The sequence below is a fragment of the Trachinotus anak genome, unplaced genomic scaffold (assembly GCF_046630095.1).
Source record: "Trachinotus anak isolate AG129_WGS33_773 ecotype Australia unplaced genomic scaffold, CSIRO_AGI_Tana_v1 ptg000004l, whole genome shotgun sequence".
Classification (NCBI taxonomy): Eukaryota; Metazoa; Chordata; class Actinopteri; order Carangiformes; family Carangidae; genus Trachinotus; species Trachinotus anak.
Window position 1 is genome coordinate 25,802,757 of NW_027273855.1, and position 18,567 is coordinate 25,821,323.

General features: G+C 40.0%; 1 protein-coding gene across 5 annotated transcripts in view; it reads right to left on the reverse strand.

Moving 5' to 3' along the window:
* Positions 1 to 3,764: 3,764 nt before the first annotated feature.
* The window catches only part of rgs19 (regulator of G protein signaling 19), a 33,206-nt gene continuing 18,403 nt past the window's right edge, over positions 3,765 to 18,567 (reverse strand). For 3 of the 5 annotated variants that reach the window (XM_071477485.1, XM_071477487.1, XM_071477490.1), the window contains 4 exons: positions 13,456 to 13,628; positions 11,205 to 11,303; positions 9,509 to 9,743; positions 3,765 to 7,718 (listed from right to left, as the gene is read on the reverse strand). In XM_071477485.1, the coding sequence (XP_071333586.1) occupies positions 7,530 to 7,718; positions 9,509 to 9,743; positions 11,205 to 11,303; positions 13,456 to 13,628 (696 nt within the window). In that variant the 3' untranslated portion in view covers positions 3,765 to 7,529. The remainder of the gene's footprint in view (positions 7,719 to 9,508; positions 9,744 to 11,204; positions 11,304 to 13,455; positions 13,629 to 18,567) is intronic. The other 2 variants (XM_071477488.1, XM_071477486.1) reach the window with 1 other exon arrangement.

Sequence of the window (18,567 nt, forward strand, 5' to 3'; positions counted from 1 at the left end):
ACTTTCTCACATCAAAGGCCCCTAAACTGACAGAAATTAGGCCACGGACCCCCATTTCATAAGAGTTTTGTTTTTAGGGGGTTTTATTAACAGAAAGTGTTTGAAACCCATGACCAACAAAATTGTCAAAATTCTGTCATTGTGTTACTTATGGATGGAATTATAGTGAAAACAAATTATTCCCCTTCTTGCTGGGGAACCTCAGGAACCCCCTCAAGTTCCTGGACCCCACTTTGAGAACCACTGGTTAAAGCACCAGAGGTCAAAAGATTTTACGTTGCATTTTATGGCCTCTGCAGTTAATATTTTACAGCTTCACATTAATGTCTACTGCCTTAGATCATTCTTAGGAGAAGTGAGAAGTGTCTCCAACTTAACTGTGGACAATATCTTATTTTGCCAAATGACATCCAGATGTACATGTTCAGAGTTTACATGAGTTCAGGCAACGCTTTAGTTCAGTAAATGACATTTCCTGACATTTTCTTAATTTGAACTGTGGTAGTAAGTAATCAAATGAAAATGTGGGAGATTCCAGCATCATAACTAAGTTTGAGGTTGAATACACAGATCATGTAAACACGATCACTGGTGATGAAATTCATCATTGGGATGACAACAGAAATGCCTGTGTCACCTGAGCCTGATTTACAGCTGAAAGAATAAATAAAATAAATCACAACTGACCTGAGAAGGAAAAGAAACAACAAAAAAAACAGAGTGGTTGACTCAGTTTTCCAAATGATGCTGGTGGTGCGAGTGTTGACAGAGGTGATGAAAAGTGGTGAGAAAGCAGAGCAGAGAAAGCTCCTGTTGTGTTTGTTGTGGAAACACTGCTGAGCTCTTTCCATACATGAGCATGGGAGGGAGAGAGGGAGGGGGGGGGGGGGGGGGGGTGGAGGGGGTGGAGGGTGGAGAGACACTTGGAAGGCTTGAGGTCTGTGTGATACCAGGTTCTGTTAGGTCTCCTCTTCCTGGATGGAAAACAGACTGAGGTCATGTGGTTTAGACAGAACACAGGGTGGCTGGATGCCTGGAGAGAAATATGGTCACTTGGTGAACTGGCAAACTACAAACTGACCGGGTCGTCTTTGATTTTTGCCCAAATTTGGCATCCAACATATATGGTTAGGGTGAGAAATCATATCTGAAGGATGCCATAACTGATGGTAAATTAAACCTTCCAAAAATTAAAGATAAATTCTGGTTTAATAGGACTTTCATCTTACTTTCATGTCTATCACTCATATTAACATCGAACTTATCAAGTTAATTATCAGGCTTTGCACTGTAGTAGCAATATCATCAATATATTGGTGATTTCAGTAATTTGGTGAACATTGTTGGCATAACTGATAAAAACAATTGTCAAAAAATATGAAACTAGAGAACAGGAGGCTAGCAAAAGTAGTCACTGTTGCTAGTTAAACTTAAAGGTCCCATATTTAACACTTGCTCTGTGTTTTTTTTTTTTTTTTTTTAGTATCCATGAAAAGAAATATCTGTGGTTTTAAAAACCATCTCAATGTAGTTTTACATTTCCTCTCTCAAGCTTCCCTCTGGGCTGGACTTGGGGCATGACTGAGAAAAGTGACTGCATTATTGTGACATCACAAAGTTATGGCAGTCCTGACGGCTCGTTGGCTTAGTGCATTCCTCTGTGGACTGAGGCTTTGATACTTTCACAGTATTAATATAGAACCTAGACCTGCTTTATAATCAAAAAAAGACATAGACAGCTACCTTTATACAATACGGGACCTTTAAAAAAAGTTCAAACACTACAGCAGCTGATATTGGGGGGGGGGGGGTATAAATTGTTTTTAATGGGAGAATGCTGTGAAAAAAAAATATATATATATATATAAAAAAATAAACATGGATGGAGAGGAAAGAATTGTCACTGAGTGTGGGAGTGTGTGTTTGAGTGTGAATATGGAGGTATGAGTAAGTATGAGATCGTGCGTGTGTGTGTGTGTGTACTGCATGTATGTAGGTATGTGTGAGTCTGTGTCACTTGGAGAATTAATCCCAAACACAAACAGATCATGTTACAGTCAACTGTGGAAAAAGACCAGACACACAGACACACAAACTACAAAAACACAGTTTCACAGGTTGTGTGTGTGTGTGTGTGTGTGTGTGTGTGTGTGAGAGAGTGTGTGTGTGTGTTGGTTTCCTTGAGGAACTGACTGTTGGGAGTATCAACACTGAAAGTCAACTGCAATAGCTCTGTCTGCTTCTTCTCAGTTCATGTTCACTTTCAGTTTCAAACCATCAACTCAAACAGCAGTTCCATGTTTGAGGTCACTGCTTCCCAACCTTTCTATCAGCACTGGGACTTTGTCTGAGGAGACCACTAAACCCTAAATTTAGACATAGTGTCGACATAAGATTGTTGATAAAGGAGCAATACTGAGAAAAATACATAAATAAAATCTGAAAATCAAACCAGGTGGTAATAAGATGCGAGAGAAAATGGATGGGAAGCCTGTGAGGGATCATATTCTCATCACTGCAATAGGAATGCCTGCTAGTTAACAATGACTATAAAGAGCAAAATACGTAAATGACAACTGATCAGTTTGAGGTCTGTCATTTTATGCTCTTTAAGGATCTGCCTGAAGATTTGACACCGTTTTCTAACCTCGAGGCAGCGGTGAGTCACTGGTGATTTCCCATGAAGTTATTTGCCGGTTTGTTAACCTGATATATCTGTGTTAAGTTTTGCTTTGCCAGTGGGAGATGTGTGTACATTTTGAGTGTGTGATCTTTGTCTGACTAATGCTCTGACCACTGTTTATGTTCCCCTAGTGACACAGCGGTTACAGTGTGAGGAGCTGCAGATGGGGTTAACCTCAAACCTCCAGCACACACAATCAAGGTAAGAGAAACCTCTTCCTGCTCCACCCCCAACAACCGCCTGCTTCCTTAAAGGACTATTGTGTCCAATTCTGGGCCACGATTCGGTTGAGTCTAGAAACACAAGCGTCAGATAAAATGGAAAGAAGCCAGAAGTTTTAGCTGGATGATCCGAACCAATTTATTTGAAGGTAAAACTAAAAGTGAGTGCACATGAAACGTTGCTAATACTTCATCGCTGCACAGGATGAAGACTGTGTGTACACAATTGCGCTAAGGATGGGAGGTCAAAGTCAAACCAGGAAGTGGTTTTATAAACTGTGATTGATGTTTACAACAGTAAACATTTTACTATTCATGTTTGTTTCCTCATTTATTATCTGACTGCTCATGTTTCTTGCCCTGTTGGATGTCTGTTTAGTAATGCAATCCTTTGGTATGTTATCCTTATTATAGGAAATAAGTAGAGCCATCAGCTTATATTAGTATAATTTATGTCGGCCGATAAGTGACAAGAAATAGCAGAAACTAGGTTTGTTTTCCCATCAAAAAGTTTATCTTCACAAAAAAGCCTAAGCTCCATGTCAATATTGTTTATATTCCACATCTATGTTAAAACATTTTTAGAAAACTTTATCTTCCGATATGTCGTCATCAGATTTTTCTTAAAAATTTTGATATCAGTCTGAAAAATCTGTTATCGGTGGGGAAATAAAAATGAGACCCAATCTTCTAAAACCTGTATAATATCAAATGCAGGGTAGGGAAAGGCAAGAGTGAGGGTTTGATTCCCTGTCGAGCCGCTCTTAAAAAAAACCAAATGGACTCGAGCTGCTGTAACGAACTTCAGATTAAAGAAAAATCACTTGGACACAAACACCAAACAAACGAAGCTGCTCCTCTTTGGATGTTCAAGGGTTTCCGTTTATGTATGTACAATTAAAATCACAGTTTTAACAAAATATAAAATAAATAACATTAACAATACTAAGATAAATGCATTCTGAGTGACCAGTCTGGTTAAGACCTAGGCATCTCTTTTTTTTGTTTGTTTTCTTTTTAAATCTGTTGTCTCTGCTTCTGCAGAAAACTACAAACATTTGTTTTCCTCAAACTACATTTCCCATGAAGCCCTGGGTGTAAGCATCCCAGCTCACATAATAGGTATCTTCTTTTTATTTCTCTATATATTTTTTATTAGATGTTTCTCATTAATATATCTATATATTTTTTTGCACCTGGGATTTCCTCCCACTCCCCTTCCTGAATCGACCAACCACAGATCAGCCCTGCGGCCTCCTGCTGCCAATCAGGAGCAGGCGTCCCGAGAGGGTGACGGACAGTGGTGAGGTCAAAGGTGAGAGGTCACAAAGGCAGAGGTCAGCAGCAGCAGTGCCCAGGTAGGCCACCCTGGTGTGTGTGTGTGTGTGTGTGTGTGTGTGTGTGTGTGTGTGTGTGTGTGTGTGTGTGTGTGTGTGTGTATTACTATACTTATTAGGACAACTTAGACTTTTAAGTTTACAACACTTATTAACAAATATTGGAGATTTCATTGAATTTTTTTTTCCATATTTATAAAATTCATTTTTTCATTTCCAACTACAAAATGGTCTGAACAGTGTTTTCAAGTGTGAAACATGAACATCCAAATGAACACAGCATAAATTTCATTCTATTTGTAGCTGGAGGAAAATAAAGGAAACTTGATACATTTTATTTTCTAAAGAAAATGTATCATAGTTTGAGTCAAATTTTCATCCCCGTCTCCATACGGAAAAAATGCCTCAGGGCTCTTTCTTCTCTGTTTGTGTTTTGAGTAGATGAGGCATCAGAAGTTTTACAATCAAATTTTTGCCTGGTGCAGCTTTAAGTTGAGAGCTGATGCCTGAAGTAAAAAAAAAAAAAAGTTGACTGATATATGGCTGCAAGTAAAATCTATTTTTATTTTTTGATTTTTCAGTCTATAGAATAAAAAAAAAGATTACAAGATTAGAGAGCCCAAAGTGACATCTTCAGATTGTTTTGCTTATGAGTCCAAATCCCAAACATTTGAGACACTGTCGATCAACTAATCAATTTATCGACCAACTGTTTTAGTGCTGTTACAATTTCAAATCTCAAAAAACAGACTAATGGATCTAAAATTAAAGAAGAAGAGTACAAGATATACCATAAAGTTTACATTTCAAGGGTATATTGCAATATGGTGCAAATAAATAAATAAATAAACAATTTCTATATTTTAAATAAGTGTCCACTGTGGTTTGAAAAGCACTGTGTGGGGTCTAATAACATCAGCAGAGTGCATTCATTTTTACAACTGCGTGGTGCAGAGTGAATTATCGCTTTATTACTGACAAATGTTTCACAGGACAGATTAACTTTTACTTTTTGTTTTGCTAATTTGGTCGACAAATCTTGCAAATGATTAATGGGTTTTGATGGGAAGGAATTGCACTAATAGGTTATTGAAAGTTGCCCGGAAGTATAGTAACACAAATTCTGTAAATGTGTGCATGTGCTTGTATTATACATGTGTGTAGTTTTTCTGAACTCCAGTGTTTTATTGCAGTGTCTGTGGTGTTGCTTCGGGTGGGGATCAGTACAGCCTCAGAGGAATTCTCCTCTTCTTGCAAAACATCCAGGAACGGGAGAGAATAGGAGAAACCAAAAAAAAAACAAAAACAAAATCAACATAATTGAAATGTTCCACATAGTTTTCTTTTAAAAAATAGACGTCTTGTCTGTTTGTAAATCAGTAGTTGGAAGGAAGTGACATCCATCCATTCGTCCGTTTGTTTATCACAGGAGTGAAATGATTCATCCAGCAAATGAGGCGGGAGAAATAAACAACAAAAAGAAGAAAAAGTTTTTTGTCCATGTAGCGGGAGCACCCTGTGTTTTCCAGTTGAAAGAGAGAAAAAGAAAGAAAAGGAATGAGCCACAATCAATCTCTTTATTTTGCCTTCCGCTGGTCCTGAAGTCGAGGCAACCAAAGGATGGAAAACAAGGCAAGGAGGTGGGTGGAGATCAGTGACGTCCACCTTTAATTGGCTCTTAAAGGTGACTGGAGGGGAGGGGCAAACTGGTAAAAATCCACTAAGAATCCATGGCACAGAAGAATATTTCTCCCCTTTGAAATGCATTAAAATCTCCCAAAGTAATACGTACATCTCCACGTAACAGTAGATGATATCCCAAAGAAATACTTTCACATCCCAGATTCACTTCCTTCTCCATTCAGGTGTCGTTGTCGAGGCGAAAAACAGGAAGAAGTTAGTAAACAGGAGGAAGGTGAGGGAGGAGAAGAGACTCTAAAGATAGAAAAACACTGGAGGGAAGGATGAATAGAAGCAGTGACGTCAGAATTACGGAGAAGAGAAAAACTGATTTGAGGACCGAGATCAGAGGAGGTTTATGAATCTTAAGGACGAGTTGAAAACTGAAAATCAAACTGAACTGCATGGCCAGTAGAGACATGACAGATTTATTCTCAACTCTGTAAATACCTCAGTTACATCTCATTGACAAAATAAAAAAAAAAAAAAAAAAAAAGATAATAACAGCCACTGAGGAACGCTGTGAGATGTGGTTGACAGCTTTGGATAAGTCAGTAAGTGGACCTTGTTACATTGTTAAACATTAAAAAAAAATAAAAGAAAGTCCACCTGTTAGCTTTAGCTTTCACCCACATCCAGCAGTCTTCCTCAGCAGATGGAGTTTGCTCAAACCTTTTAAACTGTGCAAACAGCATCTGTGGAGGATGACTGTGAGAAGCAATTAAAAGCTCTAAAAAAAGCAAATAAAAAAAAAAAAAGTAATTGGACATTCAGGTACGACCTTTTTTTTTCAAACTGATCAAAATTGTTTTATCTTAATATCCACTATCTGTCATTACAGCATCACTGCCTTTATTCAACTGTAAAATAATAAAATCTGCCTTTTAAAAATGCAGCATTGCATTGCATATAAATTTCATGATTTTACTATGGTTTCACTGGTGTTTTTTTCTCATCAAATCAAACTGTGGAGATAAGTTTTTATGGGTATATAATAGAAAATTTTAGATTTCAAAATACTGTCCGAATTACAAAAACTTGAACCCATGTCCCAACATTGTTTTTTAATTTAATTCAACTGCTTTTTCTTCCTCTTTTCACAAAACTTGCAGGACAGATATTTTATATTCAATACTTTTGGGTTTTTAAATGTTAAACATTTAATTTAATATACTTTTAATAACACTTTTATAATATTTAAAAAAAATCCTTTTTTGTTTTCTTGTTTTTGAAGGCCATGACACTAAACTGGAGAGTGAAAAGAAGATTTAAGTTGAAGGAAGAGAGAAGAGATGGAGTACAGAAAAGAGGAGTCAACTGGAGAGAAGAGATTAGAGGAGGAGAAAGGAGACGAGAGGAGGTGTTCGCAACAGTACTGAAAGTTTAGGATATGAGGGGAAAGAGAAACGAAAAAGAGAAGAAAGTCTTGGCAGTAATTGGAGAGATTTGGGATTCTGAGAAAAGGAGAAGTGAACTGAGGAGGAGTCTGATCATTTTTTGGAAAGTTCTGGACCTGGAGGAGTGTGCGAGAGAAGCGATGAAATGGTCTGGCATCGATCCTGTAAGTGCAGGACCAGGAGAAGAGGATGAGGGGGAGGCGGTGTGGGACTAGGATTCAGAGGAGGTACGTGAGCCGCCGTGAACGAGCGACTTGTAGATGTTGGAGGAGAGGAATCGTGGGTAGGAGTCCCTGTGCATCAGCGTGTAGATCTGCAGCTGAGCGTCTTCAAACGTGTGAGGCGTTGGGTCCTGCATCTTCCTGTTGATCACCTCTCGAACCCGGGCATCCAGACTCACCTGGAGGGAACGTGAAGACAGAAGACGAAGCATTAAAAGGACAAAGTGCAGGGTTTTCATGGTATGATTTTTTGTTGAGGAGAAAAATAGAAATGATTAAATAGTTGCTGATTAATTTTCTGTCCACTGACTGATCGTTTCACTTTCCGTACCTTAGACAAAAGAGTCCTCAGAACGTGAGAACATCTGTGAGAGCTGGTTTAAAACAGAAGCACATCTGGATTCTGTAATTAAAACGTGTGCTGCACCTATAACTCTGTCTTTGTGCCCTTAGATCTGGATTCACAGGCTTAGTTTTGTCAGTAACAAAACTTCCATAGAGGCATGGCTACACACAGTTACCAGCTCTGGACACACACACACACACACACACACACACACACACACACACACACACACACACACCGAGTGGCCCCACAACCACAGCATCAGCAGATATTTATAGAATGACAAGCTTTCTCTTATGTTTTCCCTCTGCTCTCATTTAGGAAACACACACACACACACACACACAGAATGAGAGATAGGCATCGTACCAAGGTCAGACATGCAACCAGACAGTCAGGCATGAATCTCCTCTGCCAAACTCACACGCCTGGATATCTCTGTATTTTAGTGTGTCTGTGTCTATAAAAAGCCTCTACTGCTAGACGGTGATGAGAGCAGCAATTTATAGCTTCCCTTAAACATGTTATACGCGCATGTGCGCACACATGCACGCACGCGCACACACGCACACACACACACACCTGCAGACAACTGTAAACACACCAGTGTCTAAACATGCCAACACACACACTAGTGATGGAGCCTGACAAGCCTCCAGCACTAAATAAAGCAACTACACACACACACACACACACACACACACACACACACACACACACACACACACACACACACACACACACACACACACAGAGTTAAAAATAGCAGTTAAGCAGACAATGCGTCCCTCATTTCTCAGCAGAAAGTTGAATTACCGCCTCTTGGTTTTATGCCTTCACCAACCACTCCAGTTACTGTAAATTAACCTGTGTTGTGTGGTGACTGTGACCTTTGACCTTTATACCACCAAATTCTGATCAGCTCATGTTTCAGTCCAAGTGGACGTTTGTGCCCAATTTGATGGGATTCCCCCGAGACGGTCCTGAGAGGTTGCGTTCACAAGGCCAAAGTCATGTTTTGTGGGATCACAGTGACCGTGACCTTTGACCTTTGACTGCCAAATTCTAATCTGTTCTAACCAGTATAGGTGAATGTTTGCTCCACATGTAATGAGATTCCATCTGGGTGTTCCAGATATATCTCGTTCACGAGAATGCGAGGACGCCATAACCTTGACCACCAGAATCTAATCTCACTCTCATCGACTCATTCACTTCTCCCTACACACTAGTAGGGTGTAGTGAATGAGTTCTGTGCAGAGGACTACAGAGTGAGCTCACTGGGAAAAAACACTTTCGGACACGACTGGTGTCAGTTTGTCTTGGTGTCAGCATGGTTACCATCAGTTGTGCACTACTTTTCACAATGCATTGTGGGATACTAAGAGGTATAATAATTCTCACTACATGTTGTAGTGCTGTCCAAATATATAAACAGCCCTTTATCATACAATCCAATTAAATCTATAAAACAAAAAATCTGAACAGGGACAATATTATCAAAAAAAAAAAAAAAGAAGAAGTCACATAAAATGATTACAGCAGCAGATCTCACAATAGATAATAATAATTATGTCAGGAGGGTTTCAACCGGATAACTTTCTGTCACATGGTGTAACCTACCTCTTTTGGCGACAATATGGAAATGTAGTCCTCGTAGATGGAGCGCGCTTTCTCCTCGATGGCGCTCTTGTTGATTTCCTGTTTGAGGTCTTCGCAGGCCAACCAGAACAGCATGTTCTCCTCGCTGTACTCCGTCCGCAGGAACTCCCGGAAAACATTCCGGCCCGCCGGGTTCCTCATCAGCTTGTCGAAGGACTGGGACCAGAGCCGGATCTCTTCCGCTGAGGGTTTGGTGCTGAGGAGGGAAGAGTGGAAAGATGGATCTCGATTTGTTCGTGTACACGTTGAATGACTTGAAACTAACTCATGAGAAATAAAAAATCGCATCCGAGTTTGTTTCATTTTTGATTGAAGTAATGCTTTGGACACTGTTTTTGTCTTACTTACACACCACAACTACATCAAGTAACACTTTCTGGTACACTGATACACCTGTACGTCTCCATGTTTAATTTAAACCAGTTAGGTCCCAAGCATGGAGAGGTTGGTCTGGAACCTCCCATGAGGTTCTGTACAGACATTCATGGTCCTCAGATGATGAATCCTAATGACTGTGCTGATCTACCACCACCAAGATGTCAAATTTGCTGACATATACATGCAAACAGTAGCAACATTAACATGCTGAATGTTAAAATTGGAACCATGGTACTGGTATTCATTTATAAAAGGTAAGTCTGATGATGTTCTGTATTTTACTTATTGTTGAGAAATCCCATAAAAGACCGAAACCAACAATGAGTTGATCCTAATAACAGCATTGTCTCTGCAACATAGAGCTCCATTGTCAATGAGCCACACTGTTGCACTGGACAACATGTTTGTATATAGTCATGAACACAGCAAATGTAGTTTGACCCAAACCTTCATGCTGCTGAATACTCATCTGAGAAACAAATGAAAACAGTCCCAAATACATAACCTACTCCTGTTTCAGTAACACCTGCTAAAAACTACAGTGCCCATCTGTTATAAGAAATTACCCAGCCTTTTTTTTTTTTTTTCTTTTTTTTTTTTTTTTTTTTAAATAAAACTATATATTTGTGACCTGTTTTTTAAGATTTACATTTTCAGTAGGAACCAATGTGCTGTGTGCCACAGACAGGGTGGAGAAGCAGGGAATATAACAGATGAACACATTGTCTATAAGAGAAATACTGAATATCACATATATTTTAATTTACTGGATGCTAAATATAAGATACTTAATGTTAGCAAAACAAACAATTACATGGTAATCTATTCTAATCTCATTTCCACTTTAACCATTCAACAATCCTAACTAACCCTAAACCAAATTAGATTAAAATTAGTTTACACATTTTCAAGATCCCCTGCTCACAAAGAGACTAGACTGAAACACAGACTTCTCTGCAGAGGGTCAAACCAGCCAGAGAGCACATTTAAACCTCTGGCCTAACATATGCCTACATCCCCAGCCCAAATCCGGCTCATATATTTCCACATCTGGGCAGATTCCAGCTGTTGTCCTGTAGTATCGTCTGACAGCTGCAAGATTTTTTGTGTGTGTGCCACAATGGGTCCGGATGTGGAAGTAGCAGCTGACAGTCCTGCTGTGTATGGGCCAGATTTGGGCCATGGAACTGAACGTATCCTGGGCCAAAAGAAAACAAGCATGTGGCCCAAGTCTGGGCCGGATTTACGTGGGATTTATGTGTTAGCTCTGCAGACTCACCAAGCTTCACAGTTTGGTATGGTTTCCATCTTGGTGTCCTGTGATATTCTCTTCCTCCTCCTCTGCCTCCGTCGCTCCTCTTCATTCCTGACGGTGAGACTGACATGATAAAACGGCTTTCAGACAGGAAACACACACACACACACACACACACACACACACACACACACACACACACACACACACACACACACACACACACACACACACACACACACACACACCACCGCTGACACAAGAGTAATTACTCAGAGCTATAAACACATGCACAATCGCACACAACAATGTCACTACCCCATTTAATGACAACACTAACCACAGTTATGTTAACAGGACAGTAAAGCTACAGGTGTCTACACCTTCTCTGTGTGTGTGTGTGTGTGTGTGTGTGTGTGTGTGTGTGTGTGTGTGTGTGTGTGTGTGTGTGTGTGTGTGTGTGTGTGTAACACAGAAAGACAGAGAGCGCTATAAATAATTAGTTCCCCTGTGGGAACTAAAGAGACCTAATCACTGTATAGCCCCTGGCTCAGTGTGTGTGATTATGAGCAGCTCTGTCCTGTGTATTCCTGTGTGTGTATAAACTGGGATTACAAAAGAAATGGCTGTGAAGTTCTTTACTTTAGGTCCATTTATGCTCTTAATACATATCAATAAACTATCATATAAACTAAAGGGTGAGCTCTGTTAACACTGTTCTGAAGCATATGAACGAGATATATATATATATATATATATATATATATATATATATATATATATATATATATATATATTGTGGGGTCGTGAAATCATAATGTAGTCGGAAAGATGAAAAAACAACGTTCTGTTAAACAAATTCCTGTTCACTTTTTGCACTTTTCTCTCATAGTTTTGTGAAATGTTGAATAATTTCACCTCTTAAGGTCATGAACAGGTGAAACGTGAATATATATATATGTGTTAAAGCTACAGCAGGTGAGAGAACAGCCAAGTGAAGACCACAAGAAGCGTGACTGGTCAGCGCGAGCTGCTTGTGCTTCCTCCTACATGTTTCTGATGCTGGTAGAGATTGTTGCGAGAGAAGACAAGATCAGGCCACTGAATGAAAGCCTTTAATGTTACTCCTTCTGGGTAACATTACACCGCCGCTGACAGTAACATTAACCATTCTGTGATACAGAAAACGCAGCTGAGGCTGTAAACGTTCTGCTCCCTATGATGACAGAGGAAATATTCGGGAGGGAATTAAAGAATATAAACATGACGACATCACAGCTGTTGGCCTCTGTTCAGTAATGATTCACGACAGATCTTCCCTTGTTGCTCTATGTAACAAAGTGAGAGAAGCATTTAAACAAGACTACTTTGGGTTTATAATGAGTCCCTGACATGGTCTGATACTGAATGGGTGAAATGTTACAAAAGAAAAGATTCTTTCTTTCAGTAGAGTCTTCTACAGCTGAACAACTAAAACCTCATTCAGAGACATTAATCTGCCTTAAAGGTCCCATATTTGAGACTTTTCCAGTGTTTTATTTGAGGTGTTGATATCATAAGAAGATATATAAATAAATATATATAAAACCATCTCAGTGTAGTTTTACATCTCCTCTCTCAGGCTCCTCTCTGGAGCTCTATCAACAAGAAGTCAGTGAGCAAATCAGAAGAGAGGCTCTGAGGCTCTCTTCTGATTGGCTGAGTGATCAAATAAAAATATAGTAGATTTCAGGTAAACACTCAGAGAAACCAAAATCTGCAAGGCTGGATGTTGGGTCCAGGTGGGCGGGGCTTGGGGCACGGCTGAGAGCGGTGACTGTTTTGTTGTGACATCACAAAGTTGCAGAAGTCCTGACAGATGGTTTTAAGGCTCAGTTTCTGAATACAGGCTGTGTGCATTTCTCTGTGGACTGAGGCTTTGATACTTTCACAGTGTTAATATAGAACCTAGACCTGCTTTATAATCACAAACACATGGACATCTACCTTTAGACTATATGGGACCTTTAAACAGAAACTAAAACATAACTTTATTAGGTCCTTTGTTCAATTGTTGTTGCTTGATAAATTTTAAACAAGTTGCATCGTCAATTACATTACAACAATGAGAAGGTAGCATTGTGTTGTGTCTTTTTCAGCTGTGTTGACAGTGCTGTCAGAGAGCCAGTGTGTGCTCGCTTACATTAGAGGTGCACATGTGCAAGGCTTGGTTTGTGTGTATTTGTCTCTGTAAAGACAGTGTGTGTGTGTGTGTGTGTGTGTGTGTGTGTCCTACCATGAGCAGCTGCAACAGCAGCACCAGCAGAAGCAGCAGGCATTGGGCCGTTGGGAATTCTGGGTAGTGGTCACGCCCCGCCCCCCTCCAGTCCCGCTCAGTGCCGAGGTCTCGCTGCGACCTCCCCCCATGGCCAGCTCGCCCCCTCGCTCGGCCGGGATCGGACCTGTGTACTGCACAGAGAGAGAGAGAGAAAGAGACTGTGATCTCTTACAAACTGTTACAGCAGCGGAAGTAAAAGCACCAAGACCACAATGTAAAAATACTGCATTACAAGTTAAAGTCCTACATTCAAACACATTATTGTGTTGTTTTACTGTCACAGCTGACTGAGGTGGAGCCACTGTAGTTTGAACTACCTTATATAGTTATAACTAGTTCAGTAGTTCCCACAGTGTGGGTCAAGCCCCTTCCAAGAGGTCACAAGATAAATCTGGGGGGTCGTGAAATCATAATGTAGTCGGAAAGATGAAAAAACAACGTTCTGTTAAACAAATTCCTGTTCACTTTTTGCACTTTTCTCTCATAGTTTTGTGAAATGTTGAATAATTTCACCTCTTTAGGTCATGAACAGGTGAAACGTGAAACTGTCTGAGAAGTTTAGAGTGGAAATTGTTTATCTATTTTTAGTTTTTGTATTTTTATTGTCATCTGTATTTTTATGTAAGATCATTTGAACCAGAACTGTAGATGTAAAATTATAATGTAGTGGAATCAAGAACATGGTAATCTTCTCTGAAATGTACTGGAGTAAAATAAAGCAGGAAATACAATACAAGAAAAGTAAAATACAAGTATTTCTCAAGTACTGGAGTCCAGATACCTCAGAAACTTCTAAATGACTGAAGGTGTAACATCTTTTAGCACCACTCAGGCAATCCTCAATTCATTTTAAGACATTAGTACAATTTTATGAGCCCGACAAGAGACAAGAGAAAACAAAAACACGAGGGGAAAACTTTTCAGATTTTTAACTTAACAGCATTAAGAAAGAACTTTTGACATGTTCAAAGAGAAAAGTGTGCGAATATGGAGAAACCTGAGCTGGAACAACACCACTGGTGTTAGACTGAGGCTAAAAATTGTCTTCACGTGATCATGTTTGCTTACAGTAATCACACTGAGATAGCACAGTTAATATGGCAATCTGTGTGTGCGTGTGTGTATGTATGTGTGTGTGTGTGTGTGTGTGTGTGTGTGTGTGTGTGTGTGTGTGTACACTTGTACTTGCTACATAGTAAGGACCAAAAAAAGTATTTTACTAACAGAGTGAGGACATTTTGGCCGGTCCTCACATTTTGAGACACCTTCAAATCACATGTTGAGGGTTAAGACTTGGTTTTAGAGTTATGGTTAGAATCAGGTTTAGGTTAAGGTCAGGGTCAGGGTTAGGGTTAGGCACTCAGTTGTGATGGTTAAGGTTAGGGTAAGGGGCTGGGGAATGCATTATGTCAATGAGAGTCCTCACAAAGATAGAAGTACAAGTGTGTGTGTGTGTGTGTGTGTGTGTGTGTCTCAGTGTTGTCTTTATAGAGGGGGGGTGATTATAACTTCACAGTAAAAGACACATTTAAAGTCAAATGATCAATATCCTCAGCAAGATCTGAATCACTGGATTATAACGTGTAGACTGTGGCAGCGTTAGCTTCAGTCCTGCCAGACCGTTCTTTACACTCCGTGTCTCTGTGTGTCACACATGCTAATAATAATCTCTTAACTGTGTGTGTTGAGGTGGGAGGAGGAGGAGAAGTGCAGAGTAGAGAAGAAAAAAAAAAAAGATCTGTCAGTGAGATGAAGCAGCAAATCTCAGTGACCTGAAGCCACAGTGAGAAGCGCCTCTGCTCGGAGGTTTCCTGAAGAGACGGAGCACAAAACTGTTTACATGAACTCACTTTATACACAAATGATTCCGGCCTGAACACATTCTAGTTTTCTTCACAAATAGAGAGAGAGGGGGAGAGATAGTGATGGAAAAAAAAAACAAGAGAGGGAGGTTAAATTATGATGTGACAGGCAGTGAGAAAAAGAGAGAGAATAAATAGAGACAGAGACGGACGACAAGGACGTTATGGAGTAAAGAGGAAGGGAAAAACGAACAAATTCCAAACCCTGTCTACCAACTTTATACAAGGTATGGAAGAAAAGAGAGAGAGAGGGAGAGAGAGACCATGTAGAATAGAGGAAGTGAAAGAGAGCGGGTATGGAGACAGACCGGCCAATGTGATGCATCATGTGATTGAGCTGTGATCGCACAAACACACACAAAGATAATCACACACACACACACACACACACACACACACACACACACACACACACACACAGGTTCCTCTCCTTTGGGTTCTAGACAAAGAAACCTGAATCCCTGGATCGTTGGATTTGCAGATGTTGCTGCAGATTCCTAGGGTCAACATTTGTTTTTTTAAAAACAATTAAAATAGAACCATATTTGTACACATTCGACGTTTCCTCAACGATGTTGTAACAGGGCGAAAAATATGTGACACGACTCAGAGCTCAGATACAAGTCATGGGGCCAGACAGAGTGAAACACGGCCATAGGGGCAAATATACACACAGTCTATTGTCACACACAGTAACTCATGTATGAGCACCATGTACACACACACACACACACACACACACACACACACACACACACACACACACAATTCCATGCTGATTCTATCATCATTACATTGGATGCATTTGTTATTTTTAAATTTCTCTAAAATGCTCAAACAGCAGCTCAGCTAACATCAGCCTCCAGCTGTCGACTCTGTCTGTGTATCTGCCAGCCGCTGACCTGTATGTGTGTGTGTGTGTGTGTGTGATCCCACCAGACTGCAGGTCAATGGGACAGAATGGTCAGTGATGCTGTGAAATCAGAAACTGTGCCATAAAATGAGCCGTCAAGACTTCTGTAATTTTGGGACCCAAATGTACAGACCCCGCCCTCAGAGACACCCCCAGCATAATGCATCTTCTTTTAACTTTACTAACAACACAACACCAAGCAGTCTCTCTGTCGCTGAGCTGGAACACACATTTAATTAGCATTAGCATTAGCATTTCCTAAGATGTAGTCTGGAAAATGTCATGTGCACAAAAATACATTTTCAGGAAAGACTTTCTTGAAAGTTTCACAAACTTTTTAACTGCCCAGTTTTTACCAGTTGTGCTGCCAACGGTTTCACAGATGTTTCTCTTATAATGGCTGTCTATGGCAAAAACGTGTGTCTGGCTTGCAGTACCACAGCTGGCCACTAGGAAAATTGGAAACAAGGCTCATATTACACCCATGGAGGGTGATGTTATATAATCACCTTCATACAGCTCTTGACAAAACAAGGTTACAAAGTGGTTTCCATGGTTTTCAGCAGGATTATTATTATGAATATGCACTAAAACTCTAAATTTAAAGTAAAAACAAAATAAAACTGTGTAAAATACCCAAAATATGAGCTAAAACAATAAAACAAACAGACGCTGGTTGATCAAAGGTTAATTAAGAAAGAGGAAGTGAGGGCTTCAGGTCTGTATGTGACCGTAACGCTCAAGGGAAGACGACCAACTTCAATTTGAACTTATATCGTCCTCTGTTAATGTGTGTTTGAGCAAAGCAGCCAACGGTGGAGATGCTGACAGGTGTACAGTGTGTGTGAGTGTACTCACTGCTAAACACACACAAATTACACACACACACATACACATACACACACACACACAGCACTGATGTCACCGTTTACCTAGCCTGTCAGAGCAAAGACAGAGGAACACTCCCTTCCTCTCTTTTATCACCCGCACTATCTTTTATAACACACAGTTATCAGATTTCTGCCTTTGCATGTGTATGTGTGTGTGTGTGTGTGTGTGTGTGTGTGTGTGTGTGTGAGTGAGAGAGAGAGAGAGAGAGAGAGAGAGAGAGAGAAAAAAGAAAGAAAGAAAGACACTTAAGTGTACACTTCCTTTTCAGCAAATGTCTCACTTCCTCTTTTATGCCACGTGTTTTTCTGTGTGTGTGTGTGTGTGTGTGTGTGTGTTTAACAGGATTTGAGTTGGAGTGTTAATCTGATTAAACTAGATGACATTAGAAAGACTTAGAAATTACTCTCTCTCTCACACACACACACACACACACACACTAGGTAGATCACTTCCTTATCATCTAGACTTCATCTCTGTAAATATTTTTTTTATCTTTATTTATCTTGGGGAGGTTTAATGAGCAACACCCTACCACTTCAAATGAACCAGTTAGGAGTGTAAATGCCTTGCTTAAGGGCACAGGCCATCTACCACTAAAGAGAAGAACAAGCAGTCAGTTTCTTATTGAATTTCCTTAGTGTCATTGTTCTATGGAGAAATTAAAACTGGAAACCTCTTAGATGCCAGAATACTACACACACTCATACTGTGTCCAACCATTTCACCAACTTTCCTAAAGATAGTTGCACTCACTTCACAGCGTGATTGGCCGGGAGTGCAGAGGTGAAAAAGGAACTAGATTTTGAACTTGCCCAAACACCCCCATATTTCAGTGATATCGTGTGTCTCTACAATGGACAGTTTGCAGTTTTCATTCAAAACAGCTATAAACTATTTTGATTTGCCACATTGTCGAACAACACATCGTACAAACTAGTTATTTTCTGGCACAACCCAACCCTGACAGTTCTTTTAGACAGGTCAAGTACATTTTTATTTATATAGCACCAAATCACAATTGAAGTTATCTCAAGACACTTTTCAAATATAGGTCAGGTCTAGAATAATATATATAATACTGATTATGGAGACCCAACAATTCCCACCATGAGCAGCACTTGGCACATTCTCTGGGTCTTCCTGGAAGCTTTGTGATGTAGTGTCTATTTACAGGTCTTTCTGTAACGATAAACCCGCTAAGACCCGCTAACATCTGGCATTTGTGGACAATGGGAAAAGGTACAGTCGGCATTCACACCCAGGTCAAATGACTCTGTAGTAGACGCGGGTATTACTCCAGCTCCAATTGGCATTGATGTTAACACAACAACCAGGTGAACATGCTAATTTTTACTCCTCTTCCGTGCTCTGACACCTTTCAGAGCAAACACTGTAAACACACCT